The sequence below is a fragment of the Adiantum capillus-veneris genome, chromosome 28, assembly GCF_014529385.1.
Source record: "Adiantum capillus-veneris isolate H3 chromosome 28, ASM1452938v2, whole genome shotgun sequence".
Classification (NCBI taxonomy): domain Eukaryota; kingdom Viridiplantae; phylum Streptophyta; class Polypodiopsida; order Polypodiales; family Pteridaceae; genus Adiantum; species Adiantum capillus-veneris.
Genome location: NC_140958.1, coordinates 70326524 through 70346671, shown reverse-complemented (window position 1 = coordinate 70346671; position 20148 = coordinate 70326524). Strand labels below are relative to the sequence as shown.

Below are 20148 nucleotides of genomic sequence, written 5' to 3'. Positions count from 1 at the left end.
TTATATTAAGTGGTTAAATAAAATTAGGGGTACTTGTGGAGTTTAAACCTAACCATACTTGTTGATAAATGATGTGTTGTGAGGTACCTCACAAGAGTTTTAAGGATGAAAATTTCCCGGAGGGTTCTCTTTGTAGAAGTAAAAAATGGTTCTTAGAAGAGGGACTATCTAAAAGGACTTTTTATCATTAGACATTGAAAGGGGGTTTTAATTTCACAAGTGGAGGGAAAATGGAATAAGTAGCAAAGGGGGAAGGCAATGGATTAGAGGTGGGTGGATAGGACAAGAGGCTAAAGGGTTACTTTTTATACACATAATTGAAGAGGCTTAGATTGCAAAAAATAGGATATAGAGAAAGAGGAGACGAGGAAGCTAAGGGTCTTGTAAAATACAAATGGTTTAGGAAGGAGAGGTGGGGGGAGAGAACAAAATTTAATAAGGGAGAGTAGGGCATGGTGGTTTAGAGGGAAAGCTACCCAGACTAAATGACATTTACAAAACTCCGCCGCAATCAGATATAGCAAAAGAAAAAAAGCACCTATTCGTATAAAAGAAAACAAAAATTAACTCATATGAACATCACAATGAGAATACTCCATGTGAAAAAAAAAAAAACAATATTATTACACTAGATGAAAACATGGCAATGTCAATACATGCTCTATGTCGATGAAACAACACAAAAGCTTCTTTTTTATTTCTTGAATGCTAGAGACAATGCATCCACCAGCGAGCTCTTGATCTTCATATTTAAAGATGCACTCATTATTTATTTATACCCTGACCAATCACAATTTTTTGCAGCCAAAAAACCATTATTAGCAACCAAATTTTTGTGTATGGATGGAGGGGAGGGGGGACAGATCTTTCTTTCTCTGTGGTGCCATTGAAAACGCAGTGCTACTTCTTGCGTTTCTCGCATTTATAATCAACAGAAGACATACAAGAGCTTGATTTCATACAAGAATTTTAAAGAGGGATGCAGTGTACAAAACTCACTGCGAATGCTAACTGCTTTATATACCTGTGCTTAGATACTACCACCAGCATCCAACCGCAATGACCTCTAATAATCACCAAATAATCGCCAGCAGAACCAAGTAAGGTAAGCAAGTCATTCCTTCACTGAATTGCAACTCTGGGTCATGTCTTGGACTGCAGAAAGACCGACGAACGCCGTAGTGTCAGCCTTTACAGAATGCCTTTCAACCATCTTATGCTTTGATGCGAACAATAAATGAACCTGTTTAAAAACAGGAGCTTCAGCATCATCAATCTTACACCCACCTATAACCAGGAATACCAACAGCATTGACATTGCCCTCCTTATCATCACAATTCATTACTTAATCTCCTTACCCCTGACTTAGTTTCATCAGCTTTACGATGAAGCAACTAACATGGCTACTCATATAGCTTTAAGCAACATACATGAAGTTTAACTGCCAAACATATTCGTAAAAAGAGAATATTACCAAAGTTACCTCTGAAATTAGTGGAAATTCCTAGAATACCCCTCAAACTTCAAAAATTCCTAAAATACCCTTGTACCAATTTTGGACAGATTTCACCAATATTTTGCCTCATTTATTCTTTTTGACAAAAGAGATCCGTCTCTAAGTGTCTTAGACAAAATTTTCAGTAAAATAAGATAAGAACTAGAGGTGTTTGTGTCTGAAAATAATGAAGCATTTCATCTCAAGAGCCCACAATACCATCTAAATCCTAGTTCTATCATCTTTACTCGATCTTTTCTATTAAGGGAGAACTCTCCCATTCTTCCTATGAAAACTGCTCAAAAAAAATGTCTTTGCAGGTGTTTGCAAGATTAAAAGGGGTATTTTGGGAATTTTGGAAAAAAATTGGGAATGATTGTAAATATATGAGGCGTATTATGCAAATTTCCACAAACTTCAGGGGTATTTTGGTAATTTTCCCTTGTAAAAAACCCAAGACTATCACTGTCACCCAAGACCTCTAGTGCGCAGCTTACTTAAAATGGTAGTATAAGCGACAATTGCAAATCAAGACAGCAAAAAGAAACAACAATGCGCACACAATACTCGGGACAACTTGCAACCAAGTCAAAAGAAGAAGCACTTACATGCAGGAAGGCTTGCAACCTCAGCAGACACATCACAAGGGACTCCAAGATTGGTCAAAGCACCACGTATTAGTCCGCATGGAAAGTAGAGATACTGGCCAGCAGCTCTAGCAGCCATCACGGCATTATTTGTCAACGAATTTTCAATGGACACTCCATCTGCATTGTGTATGGGAGAATCCAAAGAAATGTGTGTCAGCCAACGGAATCGATTATCCTGAAGGACGAATACACCCTGCAGAAAGAGAGCACCTATTTAACATTAGATTGCATCATACAAGAGTAGCGATTGGGACCAAAGAAATTTCATTGTGCCAGTCAAATTGGTGCCCGCAATTCAACTTGCCAAACTTTCATCACCATACCCGATGATTTGTTTTCAAATTATCCACTTGCTTCTTAAAAATCTCTGCCCAAAAGTCTTTGCAAATAAATTTGATTGCCTCTAAATGGTCTCCAAATCTGGGCCTCTCCTTAGTGTATCTACATCAAGAAAAGAGAAGAGTTCATCACATACATAGCTTTTTGCTAAAGCAGAGGACAAATAAACGCAAATCCAAATATCATTCATGTTGTATTGAATGCTTGGTAACAGAAGGGTTTGTTCCTCGGCAGAGAAACACAGTTGATTCAGACCCCACGCTCAAGTAAATACAGAGGTCGTGATTTGTAGATCTTAAGCTCTAGAGGAGCCCTGCACACAGATTCTAAAAAGAAAACAAACTGGACAAGACACATTGCACCACCTCCCCACAGAACAGCACCAGTCAAAATCATCAGTAAAGGTAGAAAAAAGGAGTGACCAGCAGGCATAACTGATTAACTACAGAAGACCTCACCACCTACACAACCCTTGAAATGTCACGTGCACATGGGCTTGATGAGCCATGTGGACATGCTACTACGAACCAGAGCCAATCCATACACTACATTAGCATAAGAGATCTAGCACTGGCACATTTGTGAGCCTGTTCACAGACCTGCATATCCAGGCATAGCTCTCTTCGCACAAGTGATTGTACACGGCACAATCTGATGCTAGAATATTTTTGCAAGCATAAGCATATAGCTTAGGACTAATATGACAGGAAGTTACATTCCCATACCAGCTGAGAATGTGGAGCATGTTTCGAGCATGTGTGTGCTTAACCCAGTTTGTTTTTGCTCGTATTTTCTTCAAAAATTTAAATACGAGCTCTAGGTAGACCTCATTATACAATTAGTTTTTCCATATGTGAAACACATACAGGTACAAAAGTACGAAAAAAGTGCAACTCGGATCCCAGAAATAGCATGTAGTACCCTAAAATATAGGAAAAGCATGCCAACACTTGGAGACATCAAACATCAAAAACCATATCACAATTTAATGCACACATTCCCAAACTCTAGAGTCTAGAGGTCCATGTTCATGCATCATAACATTGTAATTTTTAATCCGCTACATCGCAACAAGAGTGAGGTCGACAAACTGCAAATACATGTATACTCACGTACAGACTGAAGATAGAGGTCAAAATTAGGGAAGTCCATAAATGCATAAGAGAAAGCAAGTCAGTAAAAAATGGCCCGAAGGCCACACTCGTCGCTCCTCTACATAAGTCAAAAAGAGAGTCCAAGTGCCAAGTGGAAGAAATTGTCACCAGGAGGAATGTTTCCTGTTGCCTTCTTTAAATATGTATTACATATTTTTTTAATTTTTTTTTTTACTTGTTTTCCCCAAAACCCTTGAAAAGATGCAAATGGACATTGCATGGCCAGTGTGAAACGTTTGCGGTCGAACGGGTTTCTCACATCCGGAATCTAGGTCGGTCAATCAAGAACTGGTCGGACCAGTTAGCATGCCAAACTGAAAATTGATCATGTCTACAACTTGTCTTATATTTGTCAAAAGTATATGTATCACATCTGCAACTTGATTAGTGCCTTTGTCAAAGTCAATTGTAACTTCGAGCTTTGCAAAGAAAAGATTGAATCTTTATCTGCTTCGAGTGAAACTATTGGTAACTGACTTGTTGGATGACGACCACTTGTTAAAAATGTGTAAGGTATTCCAGTGGTTTGTTTGGAAACAGTAAAATCCTCCTGAAGGAATGTCGTAGACTGAGACAGAGTAGTGTTTGGAGGTATATCCACCTGTAACAACTTGTGTCCAAAGATTCAATTGCAGCGACTAAATTCATGTTGCAAGAGTCTGTATCTGTTTTATCCTTTGCATCGTTAAAGGTAAGGACTGGAGTCTTCAAGTTTAAAGAATTATCATTCACCGTTGCATTTGGTATATGTTTAGAGACAAAGACTTTATTCTGCAAGGGCGGTGATGAGGCGACTTTTTCTGCCTGGATCACTGTAACAACTTGGGCACCCCAAGTCAAGATTCTACCGCGACATAGCAGAGATTCACTTCAAAACAGTTCACAATTCACACTTGATTCGACACGGCCCGGTAGAGTTCCGTGCCTAGAGATGTTGGCCCCAAAGACTGGCGCCCCTTTCGGTATTTCTTTTTGTATTAATCTGTGTTCAAAGTACGAGAGTGGGAGGGTTCTCACTCTAAGACTCTGCGTCCAGATGCTCTGAGGAGTGGGGGCCCTGCCCACCAAGTTATAAGTTACAAGGGATGCCCAAAAGTAGGTAATCAAAAGCTTCTAAAATTAAAGCAACTGAGTCAAAAGCAGCCAAAGTAAATCTGGGAATTCCGTACAGCAGCGTAAAAAGCCGAAATCCGTACGCCCTGCCACGCCAGCAAGCTTCCACATTCTGCGTCGGAAATCTCAAACTACCACGTCAGCCTATCTTCCGCATTTTTCGGGCCTGTCCAGCCAGTGAGTGTCTCTGGTCTGCTGCTTTGTTTTTGTTTTCGGAGTCGGGTAGGGCACGCCCGGCCGCTCCCCTCATACACCAAAAAAGTATACAAGAAGAACGACCAGGACTATGCACCCAGAAACCGAAGGCAAACGCTTTTGTCACTAGTTTCCTCTGGACTACGGGAATCCGTATCTACACTCTTAGGGCCATGACTAATGCCTTGAGAGACCCATTTCGCCACCTGGATTTGGGCATGACAGCGACCAAGTACCTCTGTTGAGAGGCCCAAGTATTGCGGGACTTGCTTCGGTCTTCCCTTTGAAGTTGCCGCCTCCAAGTAACTTATCGCTCACCTCACTAAACTGCCTTTGAAACCCGATGGTTTTCCCCTAGGAAATGCCATACCCGCTTGGAAGGGCGTCGGCTCACAGGTGGCGTCCGCTGAGGTTGGTGGTGTCTCCCGTTTGCACCTCCCAACCCCTTTTAGGTGAAGTTGACCCCTCCGGGGGGGGAATGGCACTTGGACGCTCTTGTAGCTCATCTGGCTTTGCTTGGGGAGAATTACGTCATTTCCCCCGGAATGTGTGTCCAGGGCCATGCCACGTCATCGATTGTGACATACCCTCTTCTTGAAAGCATTGTAATCGCCCTGGATTACGCCTGCAAAACAGACAGAGGCCATAAACTATCTTAGCAGACACTGACTGTTAGTACCGACGCACTAGGAACAACACATCTAGCCATAGTTACATGGGACAGCGGGTTGGGGTCGGGAACGGAGACGAGGAAGGGGACGGGACGGCAAAAGTCAGGAAAAGGGGACGAGGTTCAGAACGGCAAAAAAATAAAGAATTTTTCTAGCATTTTTTGACCTACACACATGCCACACATAGAGCATCACTTTGACCACAAATTTACACTAAATAGACCAAAGAGCACGAGTCATATAGGCACAAATGTGCTAATCAAACATCGATGGATACAAAATGAAAAGTGCATGCCACAAGGGCTCAAAAAGGACCTAGGACAAGCCTCAAAAATAACAAAAAGTACAAAGAGCTAGGTAGACTCTAGAAGAGTAGACTCTAGACTCGAGAGTGATCAATAATCATCAAACTCAAAAAGTGCTCGCCTGCTGAATCTCCATATCGTCGTCGGAGTCGAGGTCATCAGCGACATATGAGGCCTCGCGAGGCTCGCATTGAGGCTCGAAGTCCTCCTCTAGTTCCTCCAAAAGTGTCTCAGCCATAGATGGATTCTCTTGTGCCATCTCCCACTCAGTGAAGGAATCTGCCTTGTGTGTGACGCTCTTGGAAAGCATGCGCAAGTTAGCGCTCGCAAACACCAAATCATTGGCCCACTGGACCCCAAGGTGATTCCTCTTCTTAGAGGCAATGTGGCTGTACACACTCCATAGTTGCTCCAAGCAACTAGTGGTACATGCTTTGCTAAGGACACGAACAGCCAAGCGCTGCAAATGTGGGCCATCTCCTCCATAGTCCTCCCACCACAAAACCAAGCCAATCTTGTTGCGATGAACCTGTGCATCTACACATCCATAGGAGCCCTTCTTTTGCCTGTAGTTGAGTAGCTCGTCTCTAATCTTGCGCCTAGTGTCACTGCTAGGCTCAAGGCGCTCCAATGCAAGCCGCCATCCTTTGCTCACCTCCTTGTCAGTCTCTCGACGCCTTCCCTAAAACTCAGGGTCAAGCACATAAGCTGCCGCATGAAGTGGAGAATAGTATCCATTCCACCTCGACTCACACAAGCCATGAATCTCCGCATACTGAACAGGGTCAGGCACAAGCTTCTCAAGTGTCTTTATCATCCGATCCATGGCTTCGTAGACTTTGCCGATGCATGGTAGCAAGCCATCCACAACTCGAAGTAGGTGTAGAATAGGCTTGACCATGGCGTCAAGAGTCTTCACCTCCTCCCACCAAGCGACGTCGTCGGCCCATTCTCGGCATTTCAATCTTGTTGCTGATGTAGATTCCGGCATGGCTTGGAACTCATCACTGAGAAAGAGGCCCCTTAAGGCTCAGCCACATGTAGACAAGCGGCCTAGCATAAGCCAATTGAATGCAAATCTTGTCTCTGAATATTTGAGCAAGGACAAGTGGCTCCTCTTTAAGAACTCATGGCGCACTTTTTGATGGTTGAGCACAAAGAAGACAATTTGAGAAGTGTCACCAATGGTGGGTGAGATCCATGACAAGCTCCCTATGTCCTTGAGGAGGTTATTGAGGCAATGCGCCATGCAAAATGTGACATGGATGCTGAGATACATGCCCTCAATGATAGCCAAGGCTGCCCTATTTGACGCCTCTCCATCTGCAACCATACAAAGGATATTCTCCGGGCCGGTGATCTCTATGGTGCTTGTCCACTCTGCAGCAAGCATCTCCGTGGCCTTGCCACTATCGGATGCATCATGTGACTCCACAAAGTACATCTCCCCTCGAGAGTAGGCCACCACTCCGTGGATGGACCGCTTGCGGGTGTCACTTCATCCATCTACAAGGAGAGAGATGCCATTGGTCTCCCACAAATCCTTTGTTGCTTCGGCCGCTTTCTCCACGGCAAGCTTCTCTTTGTCAAGGAGGGTGGTGCGAAGCCTCTCTGATAAAGGTGGCACATAAGAGGAGCCATATTTCCCTATTTTCGTAACCATGGTTCGAAAGTATGGAGACCTATCCACTCAAAATAGAGCATGTTGTGTTAGTATGAAGAGTCGAGAGTGGAGACCCCATAATGAACACAAAATGGGAGATTGCAATGTGCATATGCCAAGGGAAACTCACCACGAAGCATGGAAGGCAATGTGGTCGTGGAAGAAGAATCTGGCAACCGATCTATCCACCTCTTCCTTCAATTTAGGATTCCAATTTTCGTTGAGGGTGCTTTGGCAATGCGCAACGGAAGAGGACGGTGTAGATTGAACGCTTGAGAGGTGGAGTCAAGGTTGGCTTCCCTTTGCTCTCGCGGTGTCGCCGTGACGAAGGAATCAACGGCAACAAAATGGCCCCTCTTGGCCGCTTCCGCGACCTCATACACTGCGAGCTTCTCAAGAAGCTCCAACCTCTTCTCGGGAGATACTGGAGGGCAAAACTTCACCTCGTGACCGGGTTTATGAAGAAGATGGGCTCGCACTTTGTTTGCACCACCCATTCTCCTGTACAAGCATAGCTTGCACGTCTATGGTCTTGCACCACCACCTTTACCACGCGTGGTAGAGTCCACTTCATCCCACCACGACCATGTTTGCACGGCGGGCCTCCTTCGAGAAGAGCCGACGTCCGTCTCCGGTACAGCAAGCTGCGTTTTCGCCGATCGGATGAAAATCCGACCGTTCCCAGCCGTCTCGCTCCGTCCCCGACCCGGTTACGCCCGTTTTGCATCCCTAAGCCCCGTCCCCTACGTCCCTTGTAACTATGCATCTAGCACATGTACCAATCGACACTCACATCACAGGACATCACTTGACTTCACAGGACATCACATGACAAATCACATTCAAAACTCATTCCAATCTCAGACCATGATAAATCCGCAACGTATTTAGCAGTCGCATCTACATCCAGTCGGGACCTCACAGATGCCCAATTAACTAATCCTTATTGCAATCATGTCTATAGAGATTTATCAGACCGAATTGCAACAGTCATTTCGTCTATCAGTTCCTACACTTAAACAAGTCAAGTACAAATCAGTATTATATTATCAGGAATTCCAAATCTTAAAGTCATTAGAACAGAATACTGTCATCCCACAATATCCCTGAAACCCAATAGGCACATCAGTGACTCTATTATCAAAAATCGGGACAATCTGTTGACAAAGGAGAGGAGTGACTCCTCCATCCACTTCGCATCCAATGCGGAAAAGTTCTTGTGACCAAGAACAGCCTTATCGCTTTACCTTTTATCTTTCTATCTTTATGTGCCAGTATCTGTTCTGGAACGAGTATCTTCTCGCTTTCCTCCACTTTGAGTTGCTCATGTGGCTCCCCATCATCGGGCACATCGGCCTTTAAAAGGCTTCAAGAGACTCACATGAAAAGCATTGTGAATTCTCCAAGTATCGGGCAGCTTCAGTCTAAAGGAGACATCATTTATCTTTTCTTTTATCAGGAAAGGTCCATAGTATCTCATGCTAAGCCAATGTTCTCCCAAATAGCCTTCCAAAACAAACTCGTGAATCGGGGATCTGTGTCAAAGACAATTGTCTCAGGCATGCCATGTAATCTGAATATCTGGGCAATGAACAGTCTCGCTAAGTGATCCAGCTTGACTGTTTTCTTCACTGGAATGAAACGAGCTTGCTTGCTAAATCTGTCAATAACAATCCAAATACCATCGTGCCAAGTCTGTGTCTTTGGAAAATCAAAAATGAAATACATTGCAATAGTTTCCCAGGGGCGGGTGGGAATGGGTAAGGCTGTAACAATCCCTGTGCTTTATGCCTGTCAAACTTGACCTTCTGACATACCAAGCAACTACGTACAAAATCGTCAACGTCCTTGAGTCTCTGCCAAAAGAAGTATCGCTCCATACCTTTCAAGGTGGTATCAATGCACGATGACCCATAAATGGTGGACAGAGGCATTAAGTTAGAGAACCTTTTCCCTCAACGGCTATGTAACGCACAACATCGTTTTCTTCATCAAGTAGCCATCCCGAATGGAATATTTCGCTACTACCTCCCCATTTTGTATTCGACTTAATACATTTCAGAAATCTGTATCTGTGGCATATTGATCTACCAGGTCCTCGAAGCTTCTATGGTGTATCATGAAAATAGCCAGAACCAACCGCTTCCGGGACAAAGCATCTGCCACCAAGTTCTTATGTCCCTGCACATGGACAATCTGGAAGTGAAACTGTCACAAGATGTTTGCCCACCGCATTTGCTTTTCCAAGAGCTGATGGTCAGTGAGGACCGTAAAATCGGCTCCGAGTAGGTAATGTCGCCACTGAGTAAGAGCATGGATAACCACCAAAAGCTCTTTCTCATATATCTGTGATGTCAATTCCGGCCTTGAAAACAATCGGCTCTCATAGGCAATGACATGGCCTTCTTGCATTAAGACCGCACCCAAACTACGACCACAAGCATCACAATTTACTTCGAATGACTTCTGCAAATCCGGCAAAGTCAAAACTGGTCCCGTAGTCAATTTCTCTTTCAAAGTCTAAAAGGCAATCACCTCTGTGGGTCCCCATGAGAAAGGGACTCCTTTCTGTGTCAAGAAATGCAAAGGGGACTCCTTTCGCGCCACACGATAAGGTGGCCAGTTCGGTGATGTGCTTCCAAGTATCAAATCAATAGTATGATCCTCAGGACGAGCTCGCCTAGCAGGCCCTCAGAGAAACAATCAGCACCTGAGGAGAAAATCTTGGCGTTCTTTTCGAGGTCATAACATATTCGACCTTCAATCATTATTCAACTCTCTCAAAAAAATCGAGTAAAGAAGCTGAATTTTATCGAGTACAATCTCTGCGCCTTTCATTTGTTGAAGTCGCTTTCTCAACCCGATAGTCAACCACGACGGTGTTTGTTGCTAAATTGGCTTTATCTGACATAAAAATAATTCTAAATGAATTATTGGATTTATAAGTGAGAGGGTTTTCTCGATTGGAACACCAAGAAAAATAATTCTAAATGAATTATTGGAATTTTAAGTGAGAGGGTTTTTCTCACTGGAGACATCCGAGTACGGAGTATTCCTAGTGCGTCATTCAAAGTAATGACAGAAGCACTGAGAACGGGAATATCTGTAAGGCCACTAGGAAAGGGTACTTCTGATGCGTCACATCGGATGGGTGACAGGGAGCATCGGAAAGAAGTATCCGACCATCCAAGAACGGACATCTCTGATGCGTCATAGGATGGGTGCCATAGAGCATCGTGAAGGAGATTGTACCGTAAGTTCGGTAGGAAAGATGTGTCACAAGGTGGGTGACGGGTGCATCGGAAAGGGAATATCCATAGTCGAGAGGAAATTCCGAACTGTGTTAGAATTGTGCACAAGGAAAAGCAAGCACTTGAATGAAGATGGGTTCAGAGGAAACTTTGAAGAAAAACAGATGCTTTTTGAGAAAGCAGGATTGCTTTTCGGGAAAGCAGATGCTTTCCCGCGAGGAAGTCGAGGAAATCTATGTCTGCAGTGCAACTGTGCATGTGATTGCATCCAGGGACGCCAGGGAAGTGTTGTGAAAGCATTGTTTTTAACTTATAAGGTTTTATTGAGTTTTTGGACAGATTCAGACTATTTTTAAAATATGCAGACCGCCCATTTAATAAGTGGGCAGCCATCAATAAGGCGACAGATCAGCCAGCGTTTTCTCTCTTTCTTTTTCTGGCAGAACAACGAAAAAAAAATTGGAAAAAAAAAAACGGCAGCGATCTCTATGCAAGCAACGATTCGTGCCCGTGGCTAGGAGCTATAAGAGCATCACATGCCCTCACTCAAAGGGGAGGATCAGTTTTTGCAAGGAGATGTTGTTGCAGAGTTCACCCGCAAAGAAGACGTTTGCCGGTGATGCCCATGGCTGCCCCAAGTGTACCCGATGTCCCCAAGACCCAGTGTGTGAGTTCCTCGTGAAGAAGTGCTTACGGAGCGTGTTTCCATCGCGACAAGCTGCTGTTTTTCTCTGTTTTCAGCCCATAAACGTCGTAGACGGGGCTGATTTACGAGAAGGAACTCGAGAACACACCTCTTTTGTGTGTAGGATTGGAAGAGAGGGTTTTCTATGTAGAGATCTCTTCCAGGGAATGGCTTTTCGAGAACCGAGTTGCGTTTCGAGCGTCGAGACTTTGAAGGTAACGATTTTCATGTTATGATCTCAGAGTATTTGATTGCAGGTGTACTTCCTCTTCGTGAGGGAGTAGGAGCAGAGGAAGGCATGAGCCTCTGCACGAGAAAAGCGCTCTGAGGAACTAGAGCCAGATCAGCCCAAGGGTTTCATACCCGAGTTTGGGAAGTAGATCCACGGATCGCAGAGAGGTAGTCTCTCAAGTTGTGATCCGAAAGTTGGAATTCCCAAGTAAGGATTTCGTGTCCGGGAAAGCAGAGTTGTTCTACGGGAAGAGGACTCTGGAAACAGAATTGGAAAAGAGAGTTGCAAGGATGTCATGCCGCGAGTCTGGAAGGTGAGATCCAGAGGCGAGAACCTTGGTTCTCATGGATTTGGAATAAGGAACGGAAGTTCCTTGGAATAGGGCTTTGCCCTAGGAATAGGAAGCCGAGGCTTCCGAGAACCATCAAGTCTTATTCTAGAACGAACGTGGTAATACGTTCGGTTCAAGTGCTTGTATAGACTTCTCCTCAATAATAAAGATACTATTACGGGGGGGGACCAGCCCATCTTCTGGTCCCCAGTACTGTGTCGATCTTCTCACTCTTTTCTCACTCTCTTATCTCTCTCTCTATCTATTTCTCTTTATATCCTCTGGCTTCAGTAATAAGTGATAAATCCTATTTATCCGAATGTATTTTATATTGTTATGCGCTCCCGTTTGTGACAGTGTTCTTGTGGTACCAAGGGATTTCGAGGAGGACGTTACAATCTCCCAAGGGAATTACGTAGAAGTCCTCGTGCCCTAAACACCCCTGACATTGCAAACGAAGTTTGCCAATGATCGGTGCAATGGCAACATCCCGTCCGGGTGCCGCTAGAACTACCTCTGCCTGTGGCCTCAGCCTGTCGGGCGTAATTCCAAATCGAGCCGCCAATTCAAGTGAAAAGAAGTTGGCCTTGGCTCCTCCATCAAAGAAAATGAGGGCTTCCTGATCTTTCACTTTGCCCTAAGTGCGGTAAAGTTTTGTGCTTTCGTTCATCTGCTTCGGTTCGAGCCCCACGCAATGTGGTACCAGTTCTGCTTTCATCTGCCTTTTCTGCCACGTTTCTCTGCTGCTCTAGAACTCTCTGGCCTGTCTTCAATCTGTTCTTGTTGTGCCTTTTTGGGGCACTTTGCGAAGATGTGTACAAATTCCCCGCAACCAAAACACTTCCCCTCTTTGAGATAGATGGCCCTTTCTCTAAAAGTCTGTTGAGGACGTGTATCTTTCTTTTCTCTTCTTTGGAACTCTTGCTCATTTTACTTTCATTATTAGAAGTCTATTGGGTTCTCTGAGTCAAGATCTCATCAGTGAGGTAAGTCAGATTGCCCGAGTATATCGAAAAACCCCGTTTCGCATGACCCATGAATTCTTGAATAGAATTTGGTTTTTGTTCCAAGCAGTAGTCTCGGATCTCTGTAGGAAGTCCGCAACAAAACCGCTCAATTTGTTCTTTAAACGAAACCTTCTTAAATAAAGAAGCTAGTAAAAAGAGCTCCAAAATCTCTCGCAATCAATGTCCAAAGAATCTCCCTTGGTCATCCAAAGATGATTCCAAGCGGTTCGTATGTCTCGTTCGTACTCCCAAGTCAGCCAAGAAGAAATAAAAAGCCTTTTGAAGTTCAACCATTTAACCAAAGCTTCCTTTCTCAGCAGAAGAGTGGACCACCATGTTCGAGCATCTCGGAACCCAGAAAAGGATTCGAATGTACTATCCACCTTCTTTAAATTCTTTTACTTTCTTGCTTTTATCTTCGAGGAAGTCATATTGGTTGGCTTTATAAAAATGTTTCTTCTTTGCATAAAACATGTGATTATCGGAGTTCGAACTGTTTGAGGATGACTCCTCTGTAGAACTGTTAGAAACTGAGGCTTCTTTGCCTTTTTCTTGCCCTTTCCGAAGCTTTGCTTTTTGATTCGCTTGTCCATGTCTTTCGGCGAGTACAGGTTCTGCTTTTCTGTACTTGTCTCTCTTTTCGGCTTTCCTCCCTACCTGAGAAGAGAAGCAATGGCCACACGCCATCTCAAGTAAATCTTATCGATCAGGTAATTCTTCAGATGTCTCGCCAATCTCAGATCCCTGGAATACTTAATTAATCTGTTCACACATATGTCAATCTGCAATTGAAGTTTGAACTTACTCTCAGACTCTGCGTCCAGATGCTCTGAGGAGTGAGGTCCCTGCCCACCAATTTATAAGTTACAAGGAATGCCCAAAAGCAGGTAGTCGAAAGCTTCTAAAATTAAAGCAACTAAGCCAAAAGCAGCCAGTAAATCTCAGCCAACATAAATCTGGGAATTCCGTACAGCAGCGTAAAAAGCGGAAATCAGTACGCCCTGCCACGTCAGCAAGCTTCCCCATTTTGTGTCAAAAATCTCGGACTGCCACGTCAGCCTGTCTTCCACGTTTTTCGGGCATGTCCAACCAATGAGTGTGTCCGGTATGCTGCCCCACTTGGGAATGTGTGTCCAGGGCCATGCCACGTCACCGGTTTGTGACAATCACGGCCATAGAAGGGGTTATGTGCTTGTCCGTTGTCACACAAGAACCGGAATCTTTTAAATCTTCAACTGTTTCAACGGGTATTAAGGCTTCCAATTGAGAAGGGGGAGGTCCAGGGAGCTGTTGCCCCTTAGACCTCTGAAGAATCCGCTTCGACAAGGAAAGGATCAATAAATTTTCAACTTTACCACCATCTATTAAGAAAGACTTAAATGTAGGGCATGGCTTGAGAGGGGGAACTTGTCCAACGTCGCGACATTCACGATCGAATACTCGACTAGGGTTGGATATATGTGCCACTAAGTAATCCCATCTTGATATCGTTGATGATCCTTTGGAAGCTTCACGTTGCTGCTTCTGTTGCCAATGATTCCGATAAGAAGTTTGCTTAGAACTGTAGCATTTCCAAGAATATTCATGCTGAGACTTTTGTTGCTCGCATGAAGGTACTTTGTGTCTAGTTGTCTCTGAGAAACCATGCTTTGGGTGAGAATACTTGAGTTCCGAAGCCTTTTGTTTGAGTGGTTCTTCTTGGTCAACCACTAAAGCGTTGGAAGAAGATGGCGGAGCAGCAGCATTAGTCGTCCAAGAAGTGTTTTGCGTGTGCATTTGCTCTAAGCGAGTGTGAATTGATGTGAGGCTCCTGGCAAGTGCTGCCATTTGTTCTTTGAGAACTGATATCGGGTCCTCAAGTGGAATAGAGTCGTTGCCATCTTGTAATTCGGCCATGCCGACTCCTTAGGGGGAGTAATTGATAACTTGGAACAAGCTCACAAACTGATACTTTGCAGGCAGGACCTGTTTTTGGAGCGGCATGATGGTGGGTTACATAGACCAAGTAATCCTAGAAGCCGCGAACTGGAACCTGTGTGGGAGTAGGTGCTGCTGCAGGAACAGGTTCTAAAATGCGTACTCCAAGAACAGAAACGCTATCTAGAAAGGGTTCTGGCTCCGAGGTATCGGGAGTCACAATACTTCAGGTTCAGAAGTGTCGAGTATAATGATCACGTCGTGTTCCCGTAGAACTTCAAGAATCTCGTCTATAAACGAGAGAAATGGGACGGGTGCGTTGAATTCTCCATCAACCATGTGGCACGCGCGCAGAGAAGGCCCCAAAATCCAGCGGTGGGAGAAAGAGCAACGTGCAAATTTTGATATCGCTGGTGTGCAAACATTCTTATGAGTTTTCTTTCCTTTTCTATGTTATCAGCCCAAGAGTGCCCACACTTGAGTAATAATTTTGGGGTAGACCGGCCACACTTGGGGCTTAGAAAATTTGGGTTTATTTTATAACTTTAATAATTAACGCTGCTGCTGCTGTCTTTTACGTAAAAAACAGCGATTCGATGCAACGCTTTCAACCCACCGCTTTCAGCCCAAGCGATTCCAGCAATCCAGCGCTAAGGGGTATGCCTCTTGAGAAAGGGGAGCGTAGCCGAAAAGGGGGTAGGCTGTGAAACCGGCCTGTTCAATCCAAAAAGGGCGGTAGACTTTAAACTTAAACCTTATTTACTTTCACCCATTTAATTTGTCGTCCACTTTACCTGTACTTTCAAGACACAACAAAGGGGAGAGGGATACAGGCTGCTAGATTGCACTTGTATGAGAAGACCGATACCAGATTGGCCCCTAACTTAGGCGCCACTTTCGGTATTTCTTTATTGTTCAACAGAGGGAATAAACGTTGTGGTTCCCTACAAGCTGCCCCGCACAGACTTGGCTGAATTTCAACTGTTCCAGCCCGATTTCGGCAACATAACTGTACTAGGACCCTTCACAGTCAGTATTCCCACGCATAGACTGACTTTCCCGACGCATACGAGCACTTTGCAAAACCTGGCGAGAATCTGCAGCACGCTGAATTCTCTGTTTTCAGCCCCGAAAATGCGCCAGATCACCTGTACAGCGGTCCCCTCGCGTCCCCGGACCTCCTGGGGGTATTAGGGACCGTTTAGGGCCAAAACCCTAAACTTGCAAAAATACACAGCAGGCTGTAATTTACTGTTTCGGGCTCCGTTTCGCGTGCCGGTCACATCCGTAGCAAGTCCTCGAGCTCCCGCACCTATAGGGCTACTTGCCCTTTGAATCGGACGAGATTTCTGGCGTGAAACCTCTCCGAATTCACCTGTACCTGCGGGGGACTGGCCGCTAGCTCATCCAGTACCTGTGCAAGAGGCTCTTGCCTCGGCAATTGCGCATGAACCCACACAACTGTACATTGGTCAAATGAAAAGCCCACTAGAGGGGCATAACATACTGCCATAGGGGAGAGAGAGGGCAGTGCGTAGCGTGCAGGGCATCACTCCTGGCACCGCACTGTACATAGGAGGGAAAGCAAGCACTCCATAGCTCTTAACCTGTGACAGACTGAAAATGAGCCCTTCTCCTCTCTAAAATCAGTGCCCCCTTCTCTTCCATGAGGAAAGTGCACCAGAAAGTGCCACTTGGCACATTTATAAGCATTTTCCCGTTTCGGGGTTGCCGCCTAAAAATCTCCCAACCGGTCGCCCAGTTGACTTCACGACAGAGTAAGAAAATGTTCTCCTTGTCATTCCGGAGGTAATGACGCAAACACATTTTCAAGTCTCAAAATAGCAGTTCCCTAAATTTTAGGAGATGCTGCCATTGTATCTTTCTAGGTCATCTGACCCTCTTTGTACACTGTAGCCACACCCAGAACTGAAATGTAGCCTCTGTAACAAAGGATTCTTGTTTGGCTAGTCAATGACCCCACTTGGCTAACCATAGTCCTTGTCCAACCTTAGGCTCTCTTGCCCTCAGGCCTGGACTCCCTCTGGACAGTTCCACACTAGCTATGCAATGCAGGGCAGTTAGATTTCCCGAGGGGTGTTTCCAAAAAGTGAAAGTAAATAGATAATAAGAAAGAAATCAACAAAAAAGATAGATAGTAGTCACACGCTGGTGACAGGCTGCCTCCTGTGTGTGTTCGCGGGGTGCGAGAGCAGATCCAAAAGGGTGTCACCGAAGTGGAGGGGTGCCTTCTATCGTACCCTTTGACGAAGAGGTGCGAGCGCAAAGGTTCAATACAGCCCAGCAATTCAGCCAGCACTTCAGCGAGAATATTGTGAAAGGGTGCCGCCTGGAGGGGTAAGAGCAAGGGAGTGGTACTCAGCAGCGCAAGGGGCACCAACCAAGAGGTTGTACGCAGGGTCCTCCGGGTACGCCGCACACACACACCTCTCTTCTGTCTTGCATATAGAATTGGAACATAAAAATTTATGTTACCTCATGCTCGTTCGTGTGTGTACCACCTTTCCTCTACTTCTATGCAATGCCAAGAGAGGGGGGAGAGGGTAGTGGCGAGGGTGAGAGACTCGCAACCTTCGGGTCCCCGGAAAAAAATTTGCTCTGATACCATTGTAAGGATTCTAGTTACTAATCCTTAATTAAGTTCTTAAACTTATGATTAAAACTTAAGAAACTAGAACTTGACTCAGAGACAGGACTCAGAAGACTCTGTGTTTGATTGATTGGATGATTGAAATGTGTTACAAGGGTGTTCTTATATAGAAACTGAAGAGATACGATGAAGAGACATGACCATAGGTCAAAAGACACGACTCTAAGCCAATAGTTGTGTCCCTCTGCTGTAGAGTCCTGACCCTTCGGCGTAAAGGTGCAGCCATTCGTTGAAGAGGCATAGCTATTCGCCGAATAGGTGCGACTCTTGGGCGAAGGGACGCATCCTTGGAAGAATCGAGGGTCTCGGATCTGCTACATCTTTGTATCTGCAAAATCAAGCAAGAAGGTAATCCAACACAAAGAATACGTCACAATCGTGACAACAGCTCTGCCATGTCAACAGGCCAACGCAAAATCCGAAATTCCGTACTTCTCTGCCACGTCATCGACTGGTTACAGGTGTGTGAAGGTCCAGCTTTATTTTAATGCCTTTATGTCCTCTGGGCCCCATCGGACGCAGCCCCAAAAGTTGGTGGTCTTCTTTCAAAATAGGCCACTCGGCAAGACTTTGTAAGTCGGTAAAACTTCTCCTACTGCTTCAGCTTCTTCACTTGGGTTTAGGCCCCTCAGCTGAGATCTGAAGGTTGGCTCCAATCTTCAGTGACTTGACACGTAAGTAGTTGGTGACAGACGTCCATCACTGCATGGCACTGCCTTTGAGAAAAAACAATGGCTTGAAAAAAAAATTGATCCGTCTTGCGTAAGTGGTCTTTATGGTTTATGACCTATAAGACAGAGCGATGAAAACGGGAGCGTGCATGATGCGCGATGAAGTAGGGGTGGGAGTGGCTAAAAAGTCTGGGGTCTATACACGAAGATTCCTTTAAAAAAATTTCCAGTGAACTTTGGAAGCGCCATCTTGCTCTGTTTGCTCTTTGGTAGGACCCCGGTATGTTTTCAGAAAAGCACACGCCTAAAGCTCTGATACCACTGTCACAAGAACGGCACCACGTGCCAATGGAAATGAACAGACTAAACAAACTTTTAGCACTTCAATAACAATTGAACTGAGAGAGAGAGAGAGAGAGAGAGAGAGAGAGAGAGCACATGCAACACCCCAGAGAGTATTGGCCCCAAACCATGGCACCCCTTTCAGTGTTTCCTTATATTGTTTAAACTCAGTACAATGCCGGTACTCCACCCTCTGCACCTTTGTACTGAAGTGTGCCAAAGAATGAGCCCTCTGCACATATTTAAAGGCCCTTGGCCCATGAAAAGCGGTTACATGAAAAGCTTCAAACTCAAAAGCATCTATTCCAAAAAGCATCTTGCCAAAAAAGCTGTCAACGCAAAACAAGGAATAATGTATACTCCCCCACGACAACACATGTTAAAGCAAAACGCGGAAATACGTACACTACCACATCAGCACAGACAGCACGAAATCCGGAAATCCGTACAAACTGTCACCTCAACATGCCAACAAAACTCGGGCGTTCGTACTAGTTGCCACATCATCAATTTTTTTACGCTTGTCTTTTCTTGTGGGATCTACTTCTAGTTTCTTGGGCCCCATCGGATGGGGTCCCAAAAGTTGGTATAAACTTCTTTTGTTGATTCTGTTGCGGCTTCTTAGGGTTTAGGCCTCTCAGCCGAGATCTGCAGGTTGGCTCCGTTCTTCCATGGCTTGACATGTCAACAATTTGTGACACTTGAATACGTATTATAGGTGTCAACGAACCTATCAATTCTTATCCAAGTCCTACTTAAAAAGTTTTTAACTTGGACCTAGTATCCTTTTTAGAGTATCAAATAGTGCAAAGTATTTAGGAGACAAATAACCCATCAAAAAGTAAGTAGATAAACCTAAAGAAGTGTATTTCCACATGTTTTCATTGTGATCAAAAGGCCACCACCCCTTCTGATCCAAGTGTCAAAAGTTCCCATTAATTTTAAAGTGTAATCATTGGGATCAGAAGGCCACCACCCCTTTTGATCCAAGAGTCAAAAAGATCCTTTTAATATTTCATTTTTTTAAAGTGTTATGTATTCAAAGCATGATGAAACCAGATAAGCTATGCACCTCTCTCATCCGATTTAAATATATATATACATATATATTAGAATAGTAATGTGGATCAGAAGGCCATCACCTCCTTATGATTCACGTGGCATAACCACTACTACATTAAGTCTACTAAAGTTTGTTTTGAGTAGTCATTCATTATGGTCTAAGAATATCTAGATTATCTACCACTTCTTCTTAAAACCATATGTTACAATGTTTAGATGTCAGTTTTTTCAACGTAGAGTCACGACAAAGGTTTACAAGATGTTTGCCAAATGGCGAAAACAAGTAATCATAAATCTTAAAAGATAACAGCCTGGTCTTAAATGCCATAACCCACTACTTTGTATTTGAAAGCCGACTTCCATTTGAAATGCTTTCTAGAGTTCTCTTTGGTA

The 20148-nt window shown here is 44.4% G+C and overlaps 1 protein-coding gene and 1 pseudogene across 1 annotated transcript in view; both read right to left on the bottom strand.

Annotated features, from left to right (window-relative positions):
• Positions 1 to 881: 881 nt before the first annotated feature.
• The window catches only part of LOC147420639 (Transport protein particle (TRAPP) component), a 78923-nt gene continuing 59656 nt past the window's right edge, over positions 882 to 20148 (bottom strand). Inside the window, exons 2-4 of the mRNA XM_086504218.1 lie at positions 2470 to 2587; positions 2105 to 2339; positions 882 to 1243 (exon numbers count right to left, since the gene is read on the bottom strand). Of these exons, the coding sequence (XP_086360344.1) occupies positions 1215 to 1243; positions 2105 to 2339; positions 2470 to 2587 (382 nt within the window). The 3' untranslated portion in view covers positions 882 to 1214. The remainder of the gene's footprint in view (positions 1244 to 2104; positions 2340 to 2469; positions 2588 to 20148) is intronic.
• On the bottom strand, positions 6030 to 14988 carry LOC147420640 (uncharacterized; annotated as a pseudogene).